This window comes from Perca fluviatilis, chromosome 2, assembly GCF_010015445.1.
Source record: "Perca fluviatilis chromosome 2, GENO_Pfluv_1.0, whole genome shotgun sequence".
NCBI lineage: Eukaryota > Metazoa > Chordata > Actinopteri > Perciformes > Percidae > Perca > Perca fluviatilis.
In genome coordinates this window covers 3,162,521-3,187,265 of record NC_053113.1, presented here as the reverse complement: position 1 = coordinate 3,187,265, position 24,745 = coordinate 3,162,521, and the positions used below count along the sequence as shown (strand labels likewise).

General features: G+C 40.9%; 3 protein-coding genes across 3 annotated transcripts in view; all 3 read left to right on the top strand.

Moving 5' to 3' along the window:
• Positions 1-24,745, top strand: part of LOC120570817 (NACHT, LRR and PYD domains-containing protein 3-like) — a 172,096-nt gene that overhangs the window by 41,559 nt on the left and 105,792 nt on the right.
• The window catches only part of LOC120571282, a 175,363-nt gene that overhangs the window by 51,527 nt on the left and 99,091 nt on the right, over positions 1-24,745 (top strand). The gene's annotated exons all lie outside the window — the stretch shown is intronic.
• LOC120571072 (zinc finger protein 271-like) overlaps positions 21,355-24,745 on the top strand; it is a 78,448-nt gene continuing 75,057 nt past the window's right edge. The window contains exons 1-2 of the mRNA XM_039819780.1: positions 21,355-21,407; positions 21,636-21,795. Of these exons, the coding sequence (XP_039675714.1) occupies positions 21,697-21,795 (99 nt within the window). The 5' untranslated portion in view covers positions 21,355-21,407; positions 21,636-21,696. The remainder of the gene's footprint in view (positions 21,408-21,635; positions 21,796-24,745) is intronic.

Here is a 24,745-nt window from a genome sequence, read left to right as displayed (position 1 = left end):
GAAACATATTCCAGGTGGATTGATGTGATTATATTCAAAAATGAGCAAGCCAATGAATTGAAAAGCTTTAAATATGCATTGAGGATGCTACAGGATTTGCTTTTTCACAAACTAACAGCTGTGAAATTTGTGAGAGGATGCCAGAAACATATTCCAGGTGGTTTGATGTGATTATATTAAAAAATGAGGAAGCCAATGAATTGAAAATATTTAAATATGCATTGAGGATGCTATAGGATTTGCTGAAGACTTTTTAACAATAGCTATAAACTGTGGTTTGTATAGGATACCAGAGAAATATTCCAGGTGGTTTGATGTGATTATATTAAAAAATGAGGAAGCCATTGAATTGAAAAGCTTTAAATATGCATTGAGGATGCTATAGAATTTGCTAACTATTTTTTCACAAACTAACAGCTGTGAAATTTGTGAGAGGATGCCAGAGACATATTCAAGGTGGTTTGATGTGATTATATTAAAAAAATGAGGAAGCCATTGAATTGAAAAGCTTTAAATATGCATTGAGGATGCTATAGAATTTGCTAAAGACTTTTTTCGCAAACTAACCGCTGTGAAATTTGTGATAGGATGCCAGAGACATAGTACAGGTAGTTTGATGTGATTATATGCAAAAATGAGCAAGCCAATGAAATGAAAAGCTTTAAATATGCATTTATAGACTATAGGTCACTGATAAGGATGCTACGGGATTTGCTAACTATTTTTTCCCAAACTAACAGCTGTGAAATTTGTGAGAGGATGCCAGAAACATATTCCAGGTGGATTGATGTGATTATATTCAAAAATGAGCAAGCCAATGAATTGAAACGCTTTAAATATGCATTTATAGACTATAGGTCACTGATGAGGATGGTATGGGATTTGCTAAAGACGTTTTCACAAACTAACAGCTGTGAAATTTGTGAGAGGATGCCAGAAACATATTCCAGGTGGATTGATATGATTATATTCAACAATGAGGAAGCCAATGAATTGAAAAGCTTTAAATATGCATTTATAGACTATAGGTCACTGATGAGGATGCTACGGGATTTCCTAACTACTTTTTCCCAAACTAACAGCTGTGAAATTTGTAAGAGGATGCCAGAGACATATTACAGGTGGTTCGATGTGATTATAGTAACAAATGAGCAAGCTAATGAATTGAAAAGCTTTAAATATGCATTTATAGACAATAGGTCACTGATAAGGATGCTACGGGATTTCCTAACTACTTTTTCACAGACTAACAGCTGTGAAAGTTGTGATAAGATGTCTGAGACATATTACAAGTGGTTTGATGTCAATATATTCATTAATTAGAAAATGGTTGAAACTACCATATTTATTGGTAACTATTAGCCTTACATTTATTTATTTTTACTAATTCTCAAGTGTGAAATGTTTATTGGCTCTCCCTCTCTTTAATGGAAGTGGTTTGATATGTCTATGTTGTAAAACAAAAAAGTTAATGAAGATTAAAATTAGTGGAGTTGCAATTTTACGACGGTCCCTAAGTACGCCTATTGTGACGGGCGCGTTGGACAGACATTCAGTTCTTTGCGCTCTAAACTGTGTCGACATTTTTGGTGATTTTGAGTTAAAAATGAGTGTGAAACGTCTGTCTAAATAATCTCTACAACATACCCAGAAACTGGGGGAAATCGAAGTATTGACACGGAGCTATTGAAGGTAACATCCGCGAAAACCGACGAATGTCAAATATTAAACTATCTTCACCGCGGTCAAAACGGACGTAAAAGCATATTAACCATTCACTGACTGCACGTGATCACTAGTAAACATTGCACTTACTCTGCTAGTCTATCGTTTAGGACAGGACCCTGTAGCCTGGTGGTGGGGGAGGCAGGACATCCTCCCCAAATTGCCCTTTTAAACTCCTACCTGGGTGTGTACAGACCTCTTGGACACCGTCTGAGAGAGTTTTCTCCTGTGCAGGACATGCCATAAGTCAGGAGAGGTGTCATATCTTGCCAGAGAAGGCAAATATGGTCATTTTTCTGCTAAAGAACTGCTAAAGTTTGAAGCTGGTTGGCATACCAACTCAACATTTATTTTGTTGTTACTTGTTAATAGTGTAACTGTTATTTGTTAAATGATTGTAGTTATGTGTTAGGTGACTTAGGTTTAGTTATTATATTTAAACGTTAATATATTGTTAAATTTAAATAATTTTCAATAAAAAAAACTCCATAAAAAGCCTTTCTTTTATGTCATTTTTCAGTTTTTCAGGAATCGGTTTAAGAATCGTTTAGGAATCGGAATCGTTTTAAAAGTACCCGTTCGGCATCGGAATCGTAAAAATCCAAACGGTACCCAACCCTATTCTTAAGTGGGTATATGGAAATCCTGGAGCTTTCTTAGTGGGTGTACTGCGCATTCCTGCGTATCACGTAGACTACACCACTGGAACTAACCTGCACACGCATTACATATGGATCTGAAAGTTCTCATCCCTTAAACCAGATATTTAAGTCTGTAAACTGTGTGAAAGGTTGAAACTGCAGGCTAGTAAATGCTCTGGTTTTGGTCCACTTCCTGTGTTTGGGTCGGATCGCGTTCCCACCTGAACCGGGACCCCCGTTTTCAAGCGGACCAGAGTTCTGGTCTTTGATCTGCACCGAGTTCAGATTGAGGACAGTAAAGTTGTTAGTGTAAGTTAGCACACCTAAACAACGGAGTCTGAGTGAGACAGGAAGACAGCTGTCTCCGAGATGACGTCATCTTCTGCCTTCTGTAGAAGTGGTGAACTTACAGCTCGCAGCACTTTAATCACATATAGTGGGGAGCTTTGGACTGATATCTAGTGTCGGCAAAATCACTTTTTATTGAGTTTCCTTTTTTCCTGAAATGCTCTGAGTGAATTTAATAAAAAAAAATGTTGACCTTTTGTTGTGCAGTTGTTTAGATTTATTCACAGTTTAATATAATGCTGTTTTTCTCCAAACTACTCTGAGTTCATTGTGTGAAGGAAATGGAACAGTTTTCCAGCCGCTGCTTTGAGTTTGCCGACTGTTGTTTTAGTTGTGTGTGGATGTGAGGAAAAGGAGAGGAGACAGCAGCTCCTGAATATCTGTGCGTGCTTTGATTTGTACTGAACAGAATCCAGAGTGGACATCTGCTGGATTTCAGGACAAGAGAGGAATGGAGGAGGACAACCAGAACCAGGAGCAGCGGAGCAACAAGGTCCCCAGAAGACCAGCAGCAGACTGGGACTCTGATACCAGCCATGTTCAGGTCAGTGTTCAGGGGGGTATCGCACAAAAGTAGAATTTATAAATCCAGGAAAACAGATAAAGCATATTGTTACGTATACGTTGTTAGGGAAACATATGACAAGCTACATGTCCCCTGCCCTTTGCCATAATGTGCAACCTAACACATGCGTTACGCCTTATGTGCGGGCGTTAAAAATAATGCTGTCATGCCTTTTGTCATTAGTTTTGCTTTCAATAACTTGGTAAACAGTGGCAGTAAGCCTACAGCTAAATGCAAGGTGTGTGGCACCAAGATATATGATGGATCAACGTCAGACTTCATTAGGCATCTCAAAACGCACATAAATAACACACCAAGTTTCCTTCTCTACATATTATATGCTTTGCTCCCTCATATATATATGGACGTAGAACAGAAAGACACTGAAGACATTGGACTCTAAAATCTAGAAACTATAAAGATAATTAAGTGATAAATTCCATGCACACTGTAAACATGAATCTAACAGAGTATTTTCATCAGTTATTTCCTCCCCAGCTAAATATAAGGTCAAAAACCATTGTGGTGTCCTCTCCCTGTAGTTACATATAGGTACAGGAGTCTACACTATATTGTTACTGGTTCAGTGGACTAAGACTAGAATTGGGGAGGATCAGTGTTGCCACAGTTACTTTGAAAAAGTACTTAACTTTAGTTACTTAAATTACTTTACAGATTACTTGATTTTAAAAGTAACAAAGTTAGATTACAAGTTACTTTATTAGTTACATTCAGCAACTGCCGACAACCCCCCCCCCCACAGCCTCAACATAAAAATGACAACCGGTTTACTGTGAGGCAGCTCGGCGTTGCCAGTAGTAGGATCTGGTTCATTATGGCACAAAAGAGAGCGAGTCAGTTGTGTTTAAGGGCAGCATTTCCTCTACAACATACTGCCAGACCAACTTCTTCAACTCTCCACTTACTGGTTTTGCAACGAAGTCCAGCTTTAGTTGTTTGGGTGGTGGGGGACCTCCTGCTCTCTGCTTCCCACCACCTGCTGGGACTTGCTCTGTAAGTTTGACTGCAGCGCCGCGACTCCAAATGGTTCTTCAGATTTGACGTAGTATTTTTGTAGCTAGATAGCACTTTGTCGCCACTAGCACAGAGTGTACAACCAACCTTAATACTGCCGTCTTTTGCTGACACAAACTCTAAATAGTGACTATATTTCCAGCTAGAAAGCGCGCATCTCTCTCGTCCCTCCATTGTTTTTTATGTTTGTGTCGCTGCGTGGTACCCGTGAACTGTCCACATGCTGAAAACGTGACTTGTCGCATATGTGACTTGACTCCAAGAGACGCAAGAAGAAAGCAAAAATGTATATTTTTACTAAGGAAAATGACAAAAATAGTAACGCACAGTGACTTGGATAAGTAATTTTAATCTGATTACTGGTTTGGAAATAGTAACGCATTAGATTACTCGTTACTGAAAAAAGTGGTCAGATTAGAGTAACGCGTTACAAGAAACGCATTACCCTGCTTCACTGGGGAGGATTGTACTTACTACTTACTACTACTTGGATGTTCTTAAAAATGTACAATCCTCCCAAATTATAGTCACTAAAGAATACAAAAAAAAATGAAACAACTAAAATAATTGAAGGTGCATTGGTATAGAAACACACATGCACAGCACTTTTTATACTGCCCTTAGTAACTGACTTCATTTAAAACACATTTGGCAACTTTATCAGCCTTTTCTAATAATCTCAACAACTGCAGTAATATATTCATCAAACTTGTATTCATCAAACACCAGCCACAGTCCACCTGTCACAGTGACTTTTTACCAGACAGTTTTTTTTTACCTCATAAAGGTGAAAAACAGGACTTGCTGTGTCTCTATGATCCTGACCTGTCCTATTCATGGTAGCCTACTCGTGGACATTGTGCCAAGACTAGGTGGAGTCAGGCTGAGGAGGAGAGACTAGGTGGAGTCAGGCTGAGGAGGAGAGACTAGGCGAGTCAGGCTGAGGAGGAGAGACTAGGTGGAGTCAGGCTGAGGAGGAGAGACTAGGTGGAGTCAGGCTGAGGAGGAGAGACTAGGTGGAGTCAGGCTGAGGAGGAGAGACTAGGTGGAGTCAGACTGAGGAGGAGAGACTAGGTGGAGTCAGACTGAGGAGGAGAGACTAGGTGGAGTCAGGCTGAGGAGGAGAGACTAGGTCGAGTCAGGCTGAAGTATTTTGGATAGACGCACGCTCTTTGTAGTCATGCTGCTATCAGGAGCCTGGTCCTCCACACCTGCTGCATTAGCCTACATACATTATTTTGGCTCATAGGGGTTATTCTGACCTGACATAGTCTGAAAAAAATGTAACTCTATCTCCGTCAACAGATGTCATTTATATTGATAAGGAGAATGCTTCCTATTATGAATCTATGAGTGCTACACCTACACACACAGCAGACTGTCCGTTGTCGTTACTGATCAAGGCAATTTTTAAATCCGAATTTTTAAAGCTCAGTTGAAGAATGAATATGGCAGCCGAGCACACGCGTGGTTTAGCCGGTGCCCCGTGTGTGCCGTCTAACTCGGTTAAAGCCGTCAATAAAAGAATCTCCACTTTTTGTTGGATACTTAATGCTGTTTATATCTTATGTCTGCTTTTATTAACTACTCGACAGCGCGTATCCATCGAATATAATGTTTGTGCTCCGTCCTGCGGGAGTCAGTGTCTCTTGTATTCTACCTTCCTAAACAATGGGCGAGCCAAAGTGCCATCCACGCTGCATGGAAACATCAACCCAGCCAGTAAAGCTGTGAGACTTTTACTTCTGGTATTTATGGTATTACTGGCAGGCGATGTGGAGATTAACCCTGGCCCTCATCCTACGAACATTAACTACCAGGCCAACAGAGGTGTATAGTCCAGGTGCCAGAAAGTAGAAATCCTGTCCAGCATCTGTCCCAACCATCACTAAACCAGCTCCTCTACCAGTTAGATGAGCTCGTTAGTGAAAACACCTGTTCTAGATGTAGAGGCAGATCCAAAAACATGGCAGGATTTTTACTTTCTGGCACCTGGACTATACACCTCTGCAGGCCAACATAGCCCTGCAACAGACCCAGCTGGCCCACTCTTACTGGCTAATGCAGCCGTGGCTGGGGCCGACGTGGCCTGTAGCAGCGACCATCCATCAGCCGTTATTTCCTATCAAGTTGCTTCCAGCAGCGTGTGTGATGCCTTTGGCAACTTACCCTTCCCAGCCGCTATGGCGAGTTACAGCAATTCATCCTAAAGAGCCGCTGGGCCGAGGGCTCACGTCACAGAGCCGGGTTTCCAGTGGCTGCTCGTCTGCAACAACTACAGGTGTAGAGACTCGGAACCGGTTCACTTCTAACTGGATGTGGGCGGCCCACGCAGCTGTACAGAGCCGAGAACCAGCTTTGCAACAGCAGGAGCCTATGGAACACCTCTATCCAACACCTGTTGCTAACCTTGCAACAGCCGGACTGTGCCTAGCTGCCATCGGCGAGCCGGTACTGAGCCGTGGGCCGGAGATGCGGCAGCGGGCGGCCGAGGGTCGTCTGCTGTTGCCTGATACTGATTTCGCCCCCGCGCTGCTACCCTCGGTCCAAGGCGACGGGGGGACACTGTGCACGGCTGGGACTGGTTGGTTTGCGGGTCATCCGGCGGGTCTGGGCCGGGAACCAGCGCTGCAGCAGGAGGTCACCACCATAACGCCCGGTACAAAAGAAAGTTCCCTTACACTACCACATGTAAGACTCGTAACCCAGTATTCAGAAAACACAAACGATTTAAATTATTCAGTCACTTAATCAGGCTGGGACTGTTTGGGATCCAGTATATAAAAAGGGGGGGTTGTTTGGGGGTCATTTAAATGTTCGCAGCTTGGTGCCAAAACGTGAACAGATAGAACATTTGTTATGTAATTCTGGATTTATCTGAAATGTGGCTTACCAGCTCCTCACCTGAGGCTGCTGTGTCACTACCAGAGTACAGAACTTTTAGGAAAGATAGGGGTCAGGGTAGGGGTGGGGCGGTTGTCGCTGACAGTTATCTGCATCTATCGCAAACCTACTGCCAGTCTGGATTTTTATGACCACCTCAAAGCTCTCCTTAGGTTATGTAATTATAAAAAAACAATTTTAATTTTAAAATCTTTTTGGAGATTTTAACGTCAATTGGATAATAAAAAAGACAGACAAAACCTCAAGCATTTAACAGATTATTTTAACCTCACTCAGTTAATAGAACAACCTACCAGAATTACACATTGTTCTCACTCTCAAATTGATTTAGTTTTCACCAATAAACCGGAAAGAATCACAAACACCCATAACTTGTTAACAGGTCTCTCAGACCATAATGCAATTTGTTTCTCTAAAAAGATTAAACGTCTAGAAAATGTCATACTTCAACAAACCGTACAATTAATATGACAAATCCCAAGAATCAACTAGAATGTGTGGGTAGAGCTTTGAAAGATATTGACTGGACTGGCCTCATGGATTGCAGGGATGCTGATGCTAGCAGTGACTTATTTCTCTCAAAAGTTAAAGAGGTTATACTCTCTTTCTCCAGGAGGGGGCACCATGGGAGAAAGAAGTCCAACTCTCTCCCCTTGCATAACTCTGCCTGTTTAAAGCTAATGAAGCACAGGGATCAGTTACTCAGAAAACCTATTAAGTCTGGCCTTAATATAGACAGACTTAATTTTACAGGAGCCAGAAATAAAGTAATGTCTGAATTACGGAAGGCCAAAGCAAATTTTTTGATTCAAATTATAGAAAACGCTAGAGGTAACAATAAAAAAATATGGCACATTAATAAATTGACAGGGAAACAACCCAAGCGAGAAAATAAAGGCTTGGAATTAAAAATTAACAATCAGCTGGTGAGAGACCCTGTTGTTCTGGCACAAGAGCTTAATTTCTTCTTTATTAAATCAATAGAAGATTTGGTGAAACATTTCACGTTTTTTGAAGGTTCTGACCAGCAGGTTGCTACTCTATCTGACAATACTCAGTCAAAATTTCACATCCAAGAAATAACTTAACTAGAAGTTATTGATATCATTACGGCTTTGAACAATTCTAAAGCCAAGGATATTTATGGGCTCGATACTAGCTTTATAAAATCAAATAAGGAGGCTTTAGCGCCTCCAATCATGCACCTGGTTAATTTATGTATAAAAAACTCAATTGTCCCTAAGGTGTGGAAATTGACCTCTGTAATCCCAGTATTTAAAGCTGGGGATAAATCTGACATAAATAACTATAGACCAATTAGTATTTTACCTATAATCTCTAAAATAATTGAAAAATGGGTTGTTAAACACCTCTTTCTTAGAAACAGCCAAACATCTTTTCATCCCATGCAGTTTGGGTTTCGGCCACAGCATTCAACCGAGACTGCATTGGCTTTATTTATGGAAAAGATCAAATGTAAATTAGACAAAAACTAGTGTTGGTGCAGTGTTTTTAGATTTAAAAAGAGCTTTCAACACCGTCAATCACAGTGTGCTGCTATCTAAATTGTCCCGTTTTGACTTTTCGGTTCAAGCTATTAAGTGGTTTCTTTCGTACCTGTCTCACAGAGAGCAGTGCACTGTGGTGGACGGGGTTAGTTGTGTCTACATGGGTTGTCCAGTGGGGGTCCCTCAAGGGTCCATACTGGGGCCCATTTTATTTTCATTATATATAAATGATTTACCTGAATATTGTTCAGGTAAATCCTGAGGAGGCAGCACTTACACATATACAAACGTGGCTCAATAGATCATGTCTTATTTTAAATGCAAAAAAAAAGCTGTTTGTTTATATTTGTCGAAGCAACCTTCTACCATTACGCCTTCTCAATCCGGGGTGTTTTTGGGTACAGAGGAGTTGGAAGTTGTTAATGAGTTTAAATACTTATAGATTCCAAACTTTCTTTCAAAAATCATGTTAAAATGATTTCCAACAGAATTAAATTCAGTCTTTGTAATTTTAAGCAAATTAGAGGATCTCTGTCAGATACGGCTGCTCTGATGTTCTTGCACTCAATGATATTTTCACATCTAAACTACTGCATCACCAGCTGGTCTATGTCGGGTTCTACTATCCTAAAACCAGTTGAACTTTTGTACAAAAAGGCACTCAAAACTCTAGATAAAAAACCTTTTTCTTATCATCATTGCAAAATCTTAGAGAAATACAACTTACTGACTTTTGATACTTTTTGTAATTTTTTCTCAATATGCTTAGTTTATAAAGTACTACATGGCTTGGCACCACCCCCATTGCAAGAATTTATTAAATACAGACAGACTCGGATTACTAGAGCTGTTGTAAACCGGGACTGTGAGGTTCCTTTTAGAAAAACTTCTTTCAGCCATAATGCAATCTATTAAAGGTAGTGCATTGTGGAACACGCTACCCCCAACTATAAGGGAATGTCCCACTCTGGCCACCTTTTTAAGAGCCAGGTAAAGGTGTAGCTCAGAGCTATCCAAACGAGCAATCACCTCTGACTGCATGCTGTACCGTATTGGCTCAGTAGTGATAATGAATTGCGTCTTCGTCTTAACACTTACTAATACATTGTCTTGTTTGCTTTTCTCTCATTTAGTTTTTCCTTGCTTCATATAACAAATGTTATTACTGTATATATTTTGTCTTGGAACTAACCAAGTATGGGTCACCCCTACTTGTATGCTGTACAGTATTAGCTTAGTGAAGCATATGTATGTTGTGTCTCTGTTTTAACATTTACTAATAATTTGTTTTGTTTTTCTTTTCTTTCGTCCTGTTTTATCCTGTTTTATATAGCAAATGTTAATAGTGTTTATCTTATGTCCTGTTATTGTAATTTATATCTGCCAAATTAGAGGTCGACCGATAGTGGATTTTACCGATACCGATAGTTAGGTTGGGCCGTATTTGCCGATAACCGATTAATCGACCGATAGTATTTAGAATTGATACTGGATAAAACAGTTGACAAAATACATACATTTTTTCAAAAAAAGTCGCTTTTGCCAATAATCAAAATAATAATGTCATATTTATTGATATTACACCCACAGCAATGCTACACAAGCATGTGTGTTGTCTAAAACAGTTCTCCTACATATTTGGAGTCATCCAGTGCAAAAATAAACATAATGAGCATTATAATTCATATAAAGGACAAACTATTTACATTTCTTCAAAAAAGGCCCAAATGTATGCCAAATCTTAAAACAGTTGATATCTGGGAAATGTCTGGAAAGAGATGGAGACTGAACAAATGCTGAGTACAATGAGTTCAGACTAATGCAGCTTTATTCACACAACAAACAAACATACTTTCATGAAAGAGAGAACAGTTGACATGCACCAAATGTACATGCCAAGGTTTCTCTTAGAAAGGAAGATAACCATGTGTACACCCTCCTGAGAGCATGTACCCATAGTGTCTCTACAAACATCAGAATAACTCCTCCTTTATACTTTTTGTCCTCACACGCTTCAAGCTATCTATTTCAGTGCAACAGTTTACTCTTAAACTACACCTTTTATGGCACGTGCTTCTAATAGATTCCCACATTCTTGGCTCTGATTCCTCTGTGTGAAAGTTGTACCCAAACTCATAATAGATTTACACATTCTTGTGGGTGAAGGTTGTCCCCAGACTAACCTTCTTGTGTAGTACACTACATACTAGATATAAAATACATTTGAAACATGTAGGCTGAAATATCCAACCTATCAACAGTGACGCCATTCTTCTCTGTAGAACGGTTTAGAACTAGCCTGATGTGGTCCTACTCAGATTCTAGTCAGAATGTGAGTCTGAAACCGCTCCATTGGGTTGTGATTACAGTTGCATTTCTAGAGATGAATCTGCGAAAACAGGTTTTATATCTCTGATTCACGGCTTTGTTCTAGCGCCGGCACTCCCTCTCTTCAGTCTCTCTCTCTCCACCATATAACGCTCCCTCTCTTCTGTCTCTCTCTATGTCTCTCCACCATATAACGCTCCCTCACTTCAGTCTCTCTCTCTCCACCATATAACGCTCCCTCTCTTCTGTCTCTCTCTATGTCTCTCCACCATATAACGCTCCCTCACTTCAGTCTCTCTCTATGTCTCTCCACCATATAACGCTCTCTCTCTCCAGTCTCTCTCTATCTCGATGCTAGTACTGTGCTTTCGGGCAGTTGTTGATGCTCCTCCGCTGAGGATTTTAAAATGAATGCGCTGTCGATTCTACATATGTCAATTCTCCAGCGGCAGCCACTAGACGGATCATGGACGATTTGGGTCGGACTTGCGTTCATCTTTGTCAGTGTTTTAACTGCTTGAGGTTAGTTAGCCTACTGCTAATGTTTAGCGTCATCTCAGCCTCGAAAGCAAACAAAAAAACTGTTGTGCTGTTCTTTCTCTACTAATGCAGCATCTATTCAACAAATGAATGACTTTTTAATGATATAACAAACCTTTTTGCTGTCGATGCTTTAAACGCGCATCTGATGTCAGCCTTCTCCGCACAGCATGTGCTCTCTATGCAGTGCGCAGTAACACGTGTCGAAAATAAACAACACGAGGCATCAGTAATAGTTTTTATTTCGCCTCTAGAGGCCGCTATTGTAATGCATGATGCCAGCAGACTCTTCTCAGCTCTCGTGTACTTTGTAATGAATGAAAGCATGCGCTTCTCAGCCGCTCCAGCAAGGGACGCAACCAGAAAAAACTATCTGCATGGATTTTTGCCGATAACGATAGTTCCACCAATCAACTATCGGTGCCGATTAATCGGCAAAACCGATGAATCGGTCGACCTCTATGCCAAATGGGACTACAGATGGAAATTAGCCTTTGGGCTACAATCTGGCACTTTTACGTGTACTGCTGTACATGTTCATTAAATGTGCATTGTCCTGAAATAAATAAATAATAAAAAGATGAGTGTTCACGGCTTTCCTTACCAGACCGCAAGGTCGATAACTGATGCTAAAATTGAGAATACACATTGTTCATACTTTATACAGAGTGAGTAGCAGCTTCTTGTGGAAGTATGATAATGTGAAACACATTATTCGTAAAGAAGAAACATGGCCGCTGTGATGAAACGGCGAGAGAAAGCAAGGCAAACGATCACGGACCGACTGAATATGTAAGCAGCCTAAAAATATACATTTACTGACCACTGCTCTGAACTGAAACCCTCATAATCATACCATTCAATGATTAGGCTACTAATAACTTGCACAAATTAACAGTTGTACTCTTTACCTTAAAAGTGAGCAGAAGATAATGTTACTCAGGAAATTTACCATAAAGATCCATTTTCCATAACACTAGAATATGATGCATAAATATCTTTCACTCTGTTTCTCTCTCTCTCTCTCATGGGTTAAAATATAAATTTCCTAAGTCACATTAACTTCCACTGCTCGCTTGCAAAGTGTACAATTGTTCGTTTTTGCAAATGACAAGTGACTCATTGAATGGTTTCAATTAAGAGCAGTAGTTCATAAATGTATATTTTTAGATATATCATTCAGTCTGTCCGCTATTGCTATCTGCTATTGCTATCTGCCATGCTTTTTCTCACGTTTTTTTTATTTACAGAGGCTGAGTTTCCTTCTCTACATATCATATGCTTTGCTCCCTCGTATATATGGACATAGAACAGAAAGACACCAAAGACATTGGACTCTAAAATCTAGAAACTATAAAGAGAATTACGTGATAAATAAAATGCACACTGTAAACATGAATGTAACAGAGTATATTCATCAGTTATTTCCCCCCAGCTAAGTATAAGGTCAAAAACCATTGAGGTGTCCTCTCCCTGTTGTTACATGAAGGTACAGTAGTCTACACTATACACTCACCTTAAAGATTATTAGGAACACCTGAAAGATTTCTTGTTAATGCGATTTATCTAATCAACCAATGACACAGCAGCTGCTTCAATGCATTTAGGCGTGTGGTCCAGGTGTAGACAATCTCCTGAACTCCCAACTGAATGTCAGAATTGGAAAGAAAAGTGATCTAAGCAACTTTGAGCGTGGCATGGTTGTTGGTACCAGATGGGCTGGTTAGAGTATTTCACAATCTGCTCAGTTACTGGGATTTTCGCACAAAACCATTTCTAGGGTTTACAAAGAATGGTCTGAAAAAGTAAAAACATCCAGTATGCTGCAGGCCTGGGGGGTGAAAATGCCTCGTTGATGCTAGAGGTCAGTGGAGAATGGGCCGACTGATTCCAGCTGATAGAAGATCAACTTTGACTCAAATAACTCGTTACAACCGAGGTATGCAGCAAAGCATTTGTGAAGTCACAACATGCACAACCTTGAGGCGGATGGGCTACACCAGCAGAAGACCCAGCCGGGTACCACTCATCTCCACTAAAAATAGGAAAATGAGGCTACAATTTGCACGAGCTCACCAAAATTGGACAGTTGAAGACTGTAAAAATGTCTGGTCTGATGAGTCTCGATTTCTTTTGAGACATTCAGATGGTAGAATCCGAATTTGGCCTAAACAGAATGAGAATATGGATCCGTAATGCCTTGTTACCACTGGGCAGGCTGCTGGTGGTGGTGTAATGGTGTGGGGGATGTTTTCATGGCACACTTTAAGCCCCTTAGTACCAATTGGGCATCGTTTAAATGCCACAGCCTACCTGAGCATTGTTTCTGAACATGTCCATCCCTTTATGACCACCATGTACCCATCTTCTGGTGGCTACTTACAGCAGGATAATGCACCATGTCCCAAAGCTTGAATCATTTCAAATTGGTTTCTTGAACAGGACAATGAGTTCACTACACTAAAATGGCCCCCACAGTCACCAGATTTCAACCCAATAGAACATCTTTGGGATGTAGTGGAACGGGAGCTTCGTGCCCTAGATGTGCATCCCACAAATCTCCATCAACATCAACTGCTATCCTCTCAATATGGTTGAAAGAGCAGGGGAGGTGGTCAGGTTGTTGTAAATGGTGTCAAAGGCGCAGATTTAGTTTCCCTCCGTAGGTGCTCACAGGCAAAAGCCCTTTTCGGCTGACACAAACACACGCGCCTATTAACTCTATAATTTAGCCGTAAAGTAGGCTTTCATCTCAGGACAGCGCCACTTCTCACAAATACAGACAGGATTGGAGATGAGAAGTTTAACTGACACGTAACCGCGATCAGCTTCGTGGGAAATTAAGAATCAATGACACCAACATAACCAATCACACTATGACAGATGCACCACTCAGCACCAACTGCAATGTTTAATTCCACGGTATCGGCGCCTATGAATGCTATTGATTTTGGATTAAAAAAGTGGCAGAAAAGAGTTACATTTGTCCACTGTGAAAGTTGTAGAAACTTTGTCAGGTGTGTTAAGAAGTTTGTTTATTGTAGAACACCAGCGGAGCACGCAAAAAACAAAACGTAACGTTAGGAGGTAAACATCAGTAAATATTGAGAAGGGTGGGCTGCAAGGTCTGTGATACATTCCCATTGCAAATATTCCATTAACATTGATTAACATGGCAAAACACTTATACGTTGATTATAGCGCCCACTATTGGCCGATCTTTCCCAAATTTAGTACAGATACTGATGACATTTAATTTGGCAGAGATATGATAAATTTGGTGTTTAGTAGCTTGCTAGGAAAATTTGTTTGGTCGTCAAAAATGCATACTTTAACGTAGCAAAATTCCTTGAGTAACTTTTGGTCGGGTCCATCAGGAGATGTTACGTACCAGGTTTCGTGCAGATCGGCTGCACGTCCTAGGACGAGTTCAAAAAAGTTGGTATTGCGCGATATTGCGAAAAACTTGAGCGGAAATGGACGTGGCCTATATCATGCAGGGTTTAATGTATTCCGGCACCGTGCCGGATCTCCGGCGTGCGGCCGTGAGGGAAAAAACACAAACAAACTTGCATGCGGTGTGAATATTTTAGAAAAATAAATAAATTAAAAAGTCCACATGGGATTTGTTTTTTGATGCGCTGGGTTTAACCAATCATCGAACTTCCACCTACCAATGAAACAAGTTCTAGCCAATCAGATGCAAAGTAGGGCGGGTCTTTGCCGAAACGCGAGAGTGCGGTGTGGTCTCCGTGGTAACCTGGCTAAAAAAATGGATGCAAAGTTTATCAAACTTGGAGCATGTAGGTACAGCTTTAGTTGAGAAAGTAGTTAAAAAACAAATGGCGCTGGGCATGAATAGAGGACAAGAGGAAACTGGTGGAGACGGGAAGCCGTTTAGCACTTGGTTCCTCAAACTGAGGGAGCCGGGTGCTTCTGCAGTGCATGTTGAAGGAAGATACTGGATGGAGCAGCGGTAAGAAAGTGCTTGCTAGTCATTAGATGCTAATCGCAAAGCTTCGGTCCGTGCACTCTCTCATACGAGTGTGTTACCGGCAACGACCGTTAAGACTGCGACTGCCCCTTTACTGACCGACTGTGATACAAACAATACGTGTGTGCACGTTCACACTGTAGCTATCTGAAGCCCAAACTGCCTTGACAAAGCTGTCTGTCTGGAATCAGCATCGCAGGTATTTAAACATAACGGCCTTGTCCCAGAGTTTAGACGTCTAGCTATATGAAAAGATAAACAATGCCATTGCGTGGGTTTCCTCCGGGTGCTCCGGTTTCTTCCCACCATAAAGACATGCATGCAACTAGGACTACAGTTGAAAATTAGCCGACTGGCTAACACTGGCGCATTTACAGAAATGTTGATTAATGTGCATTGTCCTAATCAAATAAATAAATCTTAAATATTTTTAATAAATGTAAATAAAGCAGCTAATATCAACATGGAAAAAATCATGAATGTACTAATTCGCTTTTTTGATGAGGACCTGGCTAAAGTAGTAAATGTTTATGTTGATTTCATGCAATATGTAAATCCACATTGACTCTTAATTTAACATATGGTTGGAAAAAGTAAAAATTTATCCAAAACTTTTTAGTTTTTAAAACTGACTTTTATAATTGTGTAATGTCGGAAGGACTTTAACTGTTTTGCCAGCCAAATTAACTTTAATGAGTGCATATTGAAATATTACACTGTTGGTTGGCAAAAAATGCATCTCAAAATGCATCAGATTGATGCTTTAAAATATGGAATATTTAAAATTTTCTTCCGGGGGAGCATGCCCCCAGACACCCCTAGAGGGTTAATATCCTTCTCACCTTTTTCAATCCTGACCCGTTTTCATGCCTGAGTTATTTAAACATAAGAACCTTGTCCCAGAGTTTATGAAAAGCTAAACAATGCAAAGTTGTGACTTCCAAAAAAGTTTCAGGCTCAGGTTTTTTTTTTTCACTTTAAGCCCTGATCATGTGATTCAGCTTTATTCAAGGAAGACGTGGATGTAAGGATTTCTAATGTGCGATGTGTAATGTGGGAGTTAAAGAAAAAAAAGCATTATAGCGCCACCTAGTGGTCCACGTGTGTAATTGTTGGTAGGTGCGTCCATGACCCATTGTCTATCTACACTGTAAATTTATAATTGTTCACATCAGTGTAAGTAGTAAATTTAGACTTGGGTCCCATAGGCCACGCCCACTTTGACTCCTCAATACCACACTCTAGGGTTGGCCTCAGGAGTGACCCTAGATGGTATCCATCAAATTTTGTAAAAATCGGATTAGCAGTTTATGAGATATAAACTTTTTGGAGTTGTAGCGCACCCTTAGTGACCATTTTTTGTAAAATGCGTGGGGGACCTCCAGAGGGTCATGGCAATTTAAAGTTAGGCATTGATGGCATTTATTTTGGCCAAGATATGGCAAAGTTTGTGTTTTCAAAGTTAGCTACACAAATTAATTTGTTAATTATGCGCAATTTTTATCCTATAAAAAATATTTTTATTAACTTCTTGTCAAGCCCAATTGGTCGCACGGTCTAGGAGGAGATCGAAAAAGTAGGTTTTTGATAAATCGCAATTTTTCACGCATAAAAGTCTAGGCGGAAATGGGCGTGGCCTATATCACGTGATTCAGGTGGATCCAGGGAACGCGTAGATGTATGGTTTTTGAATGTACGGTGTGTGAGTTATATGCCCAAACACGTTTTTTCTGCTATAGTGCCACCTAGTGGTGGAAGTGGGTCAATTGTTGCGCCTGAGGTCTTTGCAGAGTTTTGGACCAGTCCTGAAAATACCACCCCCCCACCATGTACAGTTTAGTCTGTAGTCTGAGTTTTAGGCGGAGAAGAATAATAAAAAAATAAGTAAGAAGAAGAAGATTAATATATTTTATATTGTTATATTTTAACCCATGATAGAAAGGAAGAAACGGAGTGAAAGAGAATCATGCATCATATTCCAGCGTTGTAGAAAATTGACCTTCATGGTAAATTTCCTTAATAACATTATCTTCTGCTTACTTTTAAGTAGGGCTGCTTGATTATGAAAAAAATAATAATCACGATTATTTTGGTCAATATTGAAATCACGATTATTTAACACGATTACTCATTAACATTTGGATATAATGGATAGTGTCAAGGGTATAGTCTGTTAGTGTCCGCTATCTCACAGAAACAGTCTTTGGATCAGAATACAATCTGTTTTACTACTGTGAGTCGGTTCAGCTTTACAGATATCACACATAACGTTACACAGCTAATGAACAGTTCCACACAAATAACACAATGTGCATCTCACTATGACCACTACTACTGTCATTACAAAACATTGTGCCAAAATACCAACAATAATGTCGGCATCAGTGGGCTTATTTGATAGCTAACCTTAGGAAAAATCCAACACACAGACGGTACCTTAAGCCTATTACACACTCACCAGACGGCCGACCGTTGACAGAAAAGCCAGTCGAAATGATCAGTCTCCCCGTGTTGGTCCACAAAGGGCCACAGAACACACCAACAAGACGAGAGGAGACGAGACGTAATACATATCTATAAGCCTTAGAGGGTCATGACAAACAACATTTTAAAGATTCGCGATGATAACATATATTTTGGCCGAAATATGGCGACGTTTGTGTCTTGGTAGCTAGCTACACAAATTTGTTTGTGTGTAATTTATGCAATTTTCATCCGACAAAAATTCTTTTGATATTGTCTTTTTCGCCATTACGTGCATGTGCATGGTCTAGGAGGAGTAAGAAAAAGCAGGTTTACGATAAATCGCGATTTTTCACGCATAAAAGTCTAGGTGGAAATGGGCGTGGCATATATCGCGTGATTCAGCTGGATCCAGTGAACGCGTAGATGTATGGTTTTTGAATGTCAGTTGTAGGGTGTGGGAGTTATAAAGCCAAACCCGTTTTCTTTGCTATAACGCCACCTAGTGGTGTAAGTTGCTGAATTGTTTTTGTCCAAGGTCCTTGCAGTGATCTGGACCAGTACTGCAAACGTCACCCCCCCACCACCCATGTACGGTTTAGTAAGTAAGTAAAGTTTTTTTATAGAGCGCTTTTCACAGATAAAAATCACAAAGTGCTTTACAAGGTACAACCACATTAAAATACATTGAATAAAGTTAAAACATTTAAAAAGTCAGAGATAAATTAAATTAAACCCAGTCAACTAAAAGCTTGTTTAAATAACAGTGTCTTGAGTTGCCTTTTAAAAGAATCAACAGAATGAGCCACACGGAGGAGCAAAGGCAAGGCGTTCCAGAGTCTGGGGGCTTTAGCCTCGAAGGACAGATCTCCCCGGGTTTTGTAGCGAGTCTTTGGGACCATTAAAAGCTGATTGAAGGGCACAGCCTAGGGAGTATGAGCGTAACAAGTCAGCAATGTATTCTCGGGCCTGACCATTTAAAGCTGTAAAAGTTACAACCAATATTTTAAATTCAATGCGAAATTTGATAGGTAGCCAGTGTAGGGAGGACAAAATGGGATTCAATTCAATTCAATTCAATTTTATTTATAGTATCAAATCATAACATAAGTTATCTCGAGACACTTTACAGATAGAGTAGGTCTAGACCACACTCTATAATTTACAAAGCCCCAACAATTCCAACAATTCCAGTAATTCCCTCAAGAGCAAGCAGTGCGACAGTGGCGAGGAAAAACTCCCTCTTGGGAAGAAACCTCGGACAGACCCAGGCTCTTGGTAGGCGGTGTCTGTGACGTCGTTGGGGGTGTGATGAACAGTGGCGATAGTAGTCACATTAATAATGGAACAGTGACTGGATGTAGCGGGAAGCTGCAGGGTTCAGCAGGACGCAGCATGACATTGCAGGGCATCGCTGAGCTCAGCAGGGAGTGCAGCAGGACCACGGCGACAGCTGCAACCAGGGTCTTGGTGCCAACGTTCTCCAAGGAAATACGCTGGGGGAAAAAAAAAGCATAAGGACTCCGGGGAGTAAACTCCCCAGAAGCTAGGATTAGTAACAAGCATTTCTGGGATGGGCTGCACACAAATAGTAATAGTAATAGTAACAGTAATAGAAAGGGAGAGGAGAGAGCAGCTCAGTGTGTCAAAGGAAGGAAGTCCCCCGGCAGTCTAGGACTATAACAGCGTAACTATAACATGTAACTAAGAGAGACAGGTCATAAGGAGAGGTAGCTTTGATGTGTGTCCTTCTGCCGGATCCTGTTTAAAGCCTTGCCGCAGTAAGTTTAGTCTGTAGCATCTATTTTATCGGCGGAAGAAGAAACCTTAGAAAAGCAATAGGGTCCTGCTGTGCGAACGGCGTAGCTTCGCTGCCGCCGATTCTTGTCAGCCTCGGGCTTGGGCACCTAATAAGAGTTTTCTTGCAAAACGGAACATGGCAAAATCTCAATTATACTACTTTGGTTATCGTTGGGAGCCAAAATTGAAATCGAAATTCAATTAATTGCACAGCCCTACATTTAAGGCAGAGTACAACTGTTAATTTGTTCAAATGTAGTAGTAGATTAGTAACTACTTCCATAGGAAGCTGCTGCTTACTCTGTATAAAGTATGAACAATGCATATTTTCCATGTTAGCATCCGTAAATCTGTTGTCGACCTTGCGGTCTGGTAAGGAAAGGCGTGAACGCGCATCTATACGAATGATTTCAGGCTCGGCCTTTGTGAAATGCACCAAGCCAGGCTGCACAGGTTAGACTAGGTCAAGCCTGGCTTTATCAGTTATCCTGGATTTATAAATTCTACTTTTGTGAAACAGACCCCAGGCCTGCCTTGTTGCATGTTCAAAACGTTTTTCAAAACTTGTCATTTTCAGCGTATAGCTCGCTAACTCAAAGTTTGTTGTTTCCCGAAACGAACTGACTGTTGTGGCTTACATTTTAATAGTTATTTCAGTTTTAATGCAAGAGATACTTCACACTCCACGCAGAGCTTTCGCCGTAGCCTATGTAATTTGCCTGATGTTTATACTTGTGCGCTGGTGTGTGCGTCGAGCTGGCCATGTGTGTGTACGTACGCTACGGTGAAAGCTTTGTCTGGAGCCTCCGCAGAATGGTAAAACAAGTGACCTAACGTGACACACACACAGAACATCGAAGGTGGGCTGTTGTTGCCACAGCCAGAAGACACATTTAGTTTCAAATGAAGCTGGAGGCAGCAAAAAAAAAAACACAGCTGGCTGAACTATTTAAAAATAGCAGGTTTTTTCAGGACACCCCCCTCTGTCGCTTTCACGTCACCTTTTGGTATCGGCTCAGCTCGCTTGGAACCTCGATTGAGGTGGTACTAAAAAAAGTACCTGTTAGCAGGTACCAGGTACTTTCTTTTTGTAATGGAAAACCAAAAAAGGCAAGTAGAGTCGAGGCGAGTCGAGCAGGTACCACGTCATGGAAAAGGGCCATATAATTCACTCCCACGTCCCATTAGTTCTTCTAACCTTTGTATCATTATCTCTGCATGTTTCCCCCTTGGGTCTACCAAAGGAGCCCTCAGCAGACATCAAGCTGGCGACCAGAGCAGGAAATAAGGGCAAGAAGGCCGAGGAGGAGCAGCCTGCAGCACCTCCTGCAGCTGCAGCAACAGTGAAAGAGGAAGAGGACGAGGAAGAGGAGCAGCCTGCAGCACCTCCTGCAGCAGCAGTGAAGGAGGAGGAGGAGGAGCAACCTGCAGCACCTCCTGCAGCAGCAGTGAAGGAGGAGGAGGAGGAGGAGGAAGTATGTGGTGGAGAAGGTTTTGGACCGCAGAGTGGTGAAGGGAAGAGTAGAGTTTCTGCTGAAATGGAAGGGGTTCTCAGAGTAAGTATGAGTCTATAATATTAATACTTGTTCTTGGTCATATATATATATATATACAAACTGTACATTGTATATATTGTTATTTTGACTCTAAGCTGCAGATCATCAATAAACTTAAGAAATGGCAATAGAAAAAAGGAATAATACGAATTAGCAATTAGAGTGAGAATGTAGTGCCTAAAAACAAAGCCTGAGGAGATTTTCTTCTGTCTGCACTCACCTTTCCAGTGAGGATAACACATGGGAGCCGCAAGAAAACCTGGAGTGCCCCGACCTTATCACCGAGTACATGCAGAAACACAAGGAGAAGAAGAAGCAGGGCAAGAGGAAAGTTGTCAGTAAGGCCTCGGGAAACTCAGAGGAGCGAGGGAGCAAGAGGATGAAGAAGGTGAGCGAAGGAAAGCGGTTTCTCCAGACAAGAGTTACAGAAATCGAATCTCATTATTAATGAATATTAATACAGTGCAAAAACTGATTTATTAAAAATGTAATAATAACCTAGCAATAACTTATTTCACCAGTAAATTGCTGTTAAACGAAAAAAACAGATGAGAAAAGTTATTATATTATTTTAAAATAACTTTGAATGCACCACGAGGTTTACCCGTTTCAAGTTAATGGAGCATTTACGATATATTGTGCAGCCCTAGCTCCAACTGTTAATTTGTAATTTTGAATGGTATGATTATGACTGTTTCAGTTCAGAGCAGTGGTCAGTAAATGTATATTTTTAGCTGCTTACGCATTCAGGCAGTCCGTGATCATCTGCCTCGCTTTCTCTCGCTGTTTCATTGCAGCGTCCGTGTTTCCTTTTTATAAATAATGGGCCTCATTTACCAATATCTTCCTAAGTTTTCTCTTAAATATGTTCTTAAAAAAAGTTCCTAAGAATAGTCTACGTTGGATTCATGACGTGTTCTTAAACAACAGAATTGTTCGCACCTGTGTTCTTAGGATTTGTTGAATCCCACGTCTTCGTAATGATGAAATGAAAGCACGTGCCAGTTGTTCCTAATTAGCATAAGATAACGCCCCGCAAATTCCCATATAAGGGTATGACACTAACTGTGCACCTCCTGGGAAGCGGGAGACTGCGGGTGTTTCTCAATGTCAAGGAAGGATCCTTCGAAGCCAGAATTTGGAGGATGCTACGTCATCGACGTCCGTCGAAGGACCTTTCCAATGTCGAGGATCAGCCAGCCAGCCAGCGTCCGTCCGCGGGCACTCCGCCTCTGCCATAACAACCATCAGTTGTTGTCTGGTGTTCCCCAGAGGCCAGGGCTCATTTCCCGGGAGTCATGTTTGCTTTCCCCGTTCTTCTTTTCCTAAACCCAACCCCGTTCTTTTTTCCTTTTTACAATTCAAATATCATTATTTATTATAATCTATATAAAGGTATTATAATCTCTATATATATATATATAATATATATTATAATTATTATAAAGGTGTTGCATTGACATTTGAGAATGTGCTGCCTGATGTCCGCCACCAGATGGCGCGCCCACGGAGTCAAACGTTTAGCTCCGCCCACATTTGGCCCAACCCCGATCTGCGTACTGCAGTCAGGTGCAATTGTATAGGCCAAGATAAGCCAGAAAATGTGTTTTTGGCTCATATGGATGAAAGACACCAAATCCCAGAATGCACTTGCTTTGCTGCTGTTTGAGGCCACTCCCAAGCCACACCTGCCCTTTACAGACAGACAGTGAGACGATTAACTCAACAAGTGTGTTTTATTGTCATTCCAACCATATACACGAAAAAACGTTTCACCGTGGGTCAAGTGGTGTTACACATTTAAAACATGCTTTTTTTTTTTCAGCGGATTGATTGATAGCTCCAGAGGGAACAGAACTGTCCATGGCAACGCTCTGCTATGCATGGCAACGGTGTGTTATCCTTAGCAACGCATTCTACATTAGAATTCAACCATGTAGCTAATAAAAGAAGGCTAACACATAGCAACTAGTATTAGCTCTTGGTGGGCTGTGGTATAAACATCGAGTATAAACGCAGCCGTACATTTGCGTGGGATGTAGCTAGAATTGTCGGCATTTTACAGTCACAAACTCCACCAGCAGTTAGCAGTTAGTTGGATATAAATCACCCCATTTCTGCAACAGGCAGTCCGGGGTAACACAGCCCACCTCCACTAGTAGTCTTACCCGGTGACAGCAGGCTGGATTGTCCACAGCAATATTTCCACAATAAAAACACAGCACAGCCGTCTCTGAACTCGCGTGGGAGTATCGTTGAAGTTGGATGTAGTCCAGTTTGTTTAATGAGCGGACACTTCAAAGAAGGATTGGTGAACAGATGGCTGGCTAGCGTTAGCTTTCCACCGGCACACTCGTTCAACGCTCCCCACTGATGAGGTCTCTTTACCGGCCACAGGAATAGAGCACCACCGCTGGTCTCCGTGCAGGCTAAGCTTGCGTAGTGTGTCGAGTATTGCGTCCGTAATAAAGTGTCCTGCATATTCTCCGATGTGTACCAATGTATCCCTGTGGTACACGCGTGTGGTAGTCTGAATGCACATAATTGTTGTTCTAAAATTTCCGTCGGGATGAACAGTTAATGGCCTTGTCCCAGAGTTTAGACGTCTAGCTAGATGAAACGTTTTTAATAAATGTACATGACAACTAATGTATAAATTCACTTTTTTGATGATAACTTGGCCAAAGTAGTAACATTTAGTTTTCACAATGATTCATTGCAGGATTATGATATTATGGCAATATGTAAATCCACATTAACTCTTTATTTAACATATTGTTGGAAGAAGTAAAAATTGATCTTTTTTTTTCTTTTTTAGTTTTTAGAAATTATGACTTTAATTATTGTGTAATTTCAGAAGGACTTTAACTGTTTTGCCTTTTGTTTAACTTTAATGAGTGCATATTGAAATATTACACTTGGTTGGTTGGCAAAAAATGCATCTCAAAATGCATCAGATTGACCCACCTAGAGGGGTAATATCCTTCTCACCTTTTGAAGGTAACCTGCCACATGCAGAACGCCACATGCAGAACGCTTTAGAACAGCGGGGACTCTTTTCCTGCTAGTGTATTAAATTGCTTCGAGCTGGCAGAACGTAACGTAATCTCTGAGATTATTCCTTCAGAGTTGAACCGGGCAGATACATCAGTTTTCATCAGACTCACCATGGGTCGGTTTAATTGAGTCGCCAAAATACCCCCGTGAATCAAATCCACTACTTCAACCGGCCCCACTAAACCTGTATGGAAATGAACACTGCCTGAAATGTTAAATTAACTTAAAATCGATACGACAAAACACCGTCTCTTTTTTCTCTCTCTCTCTCTCTCTCTCTC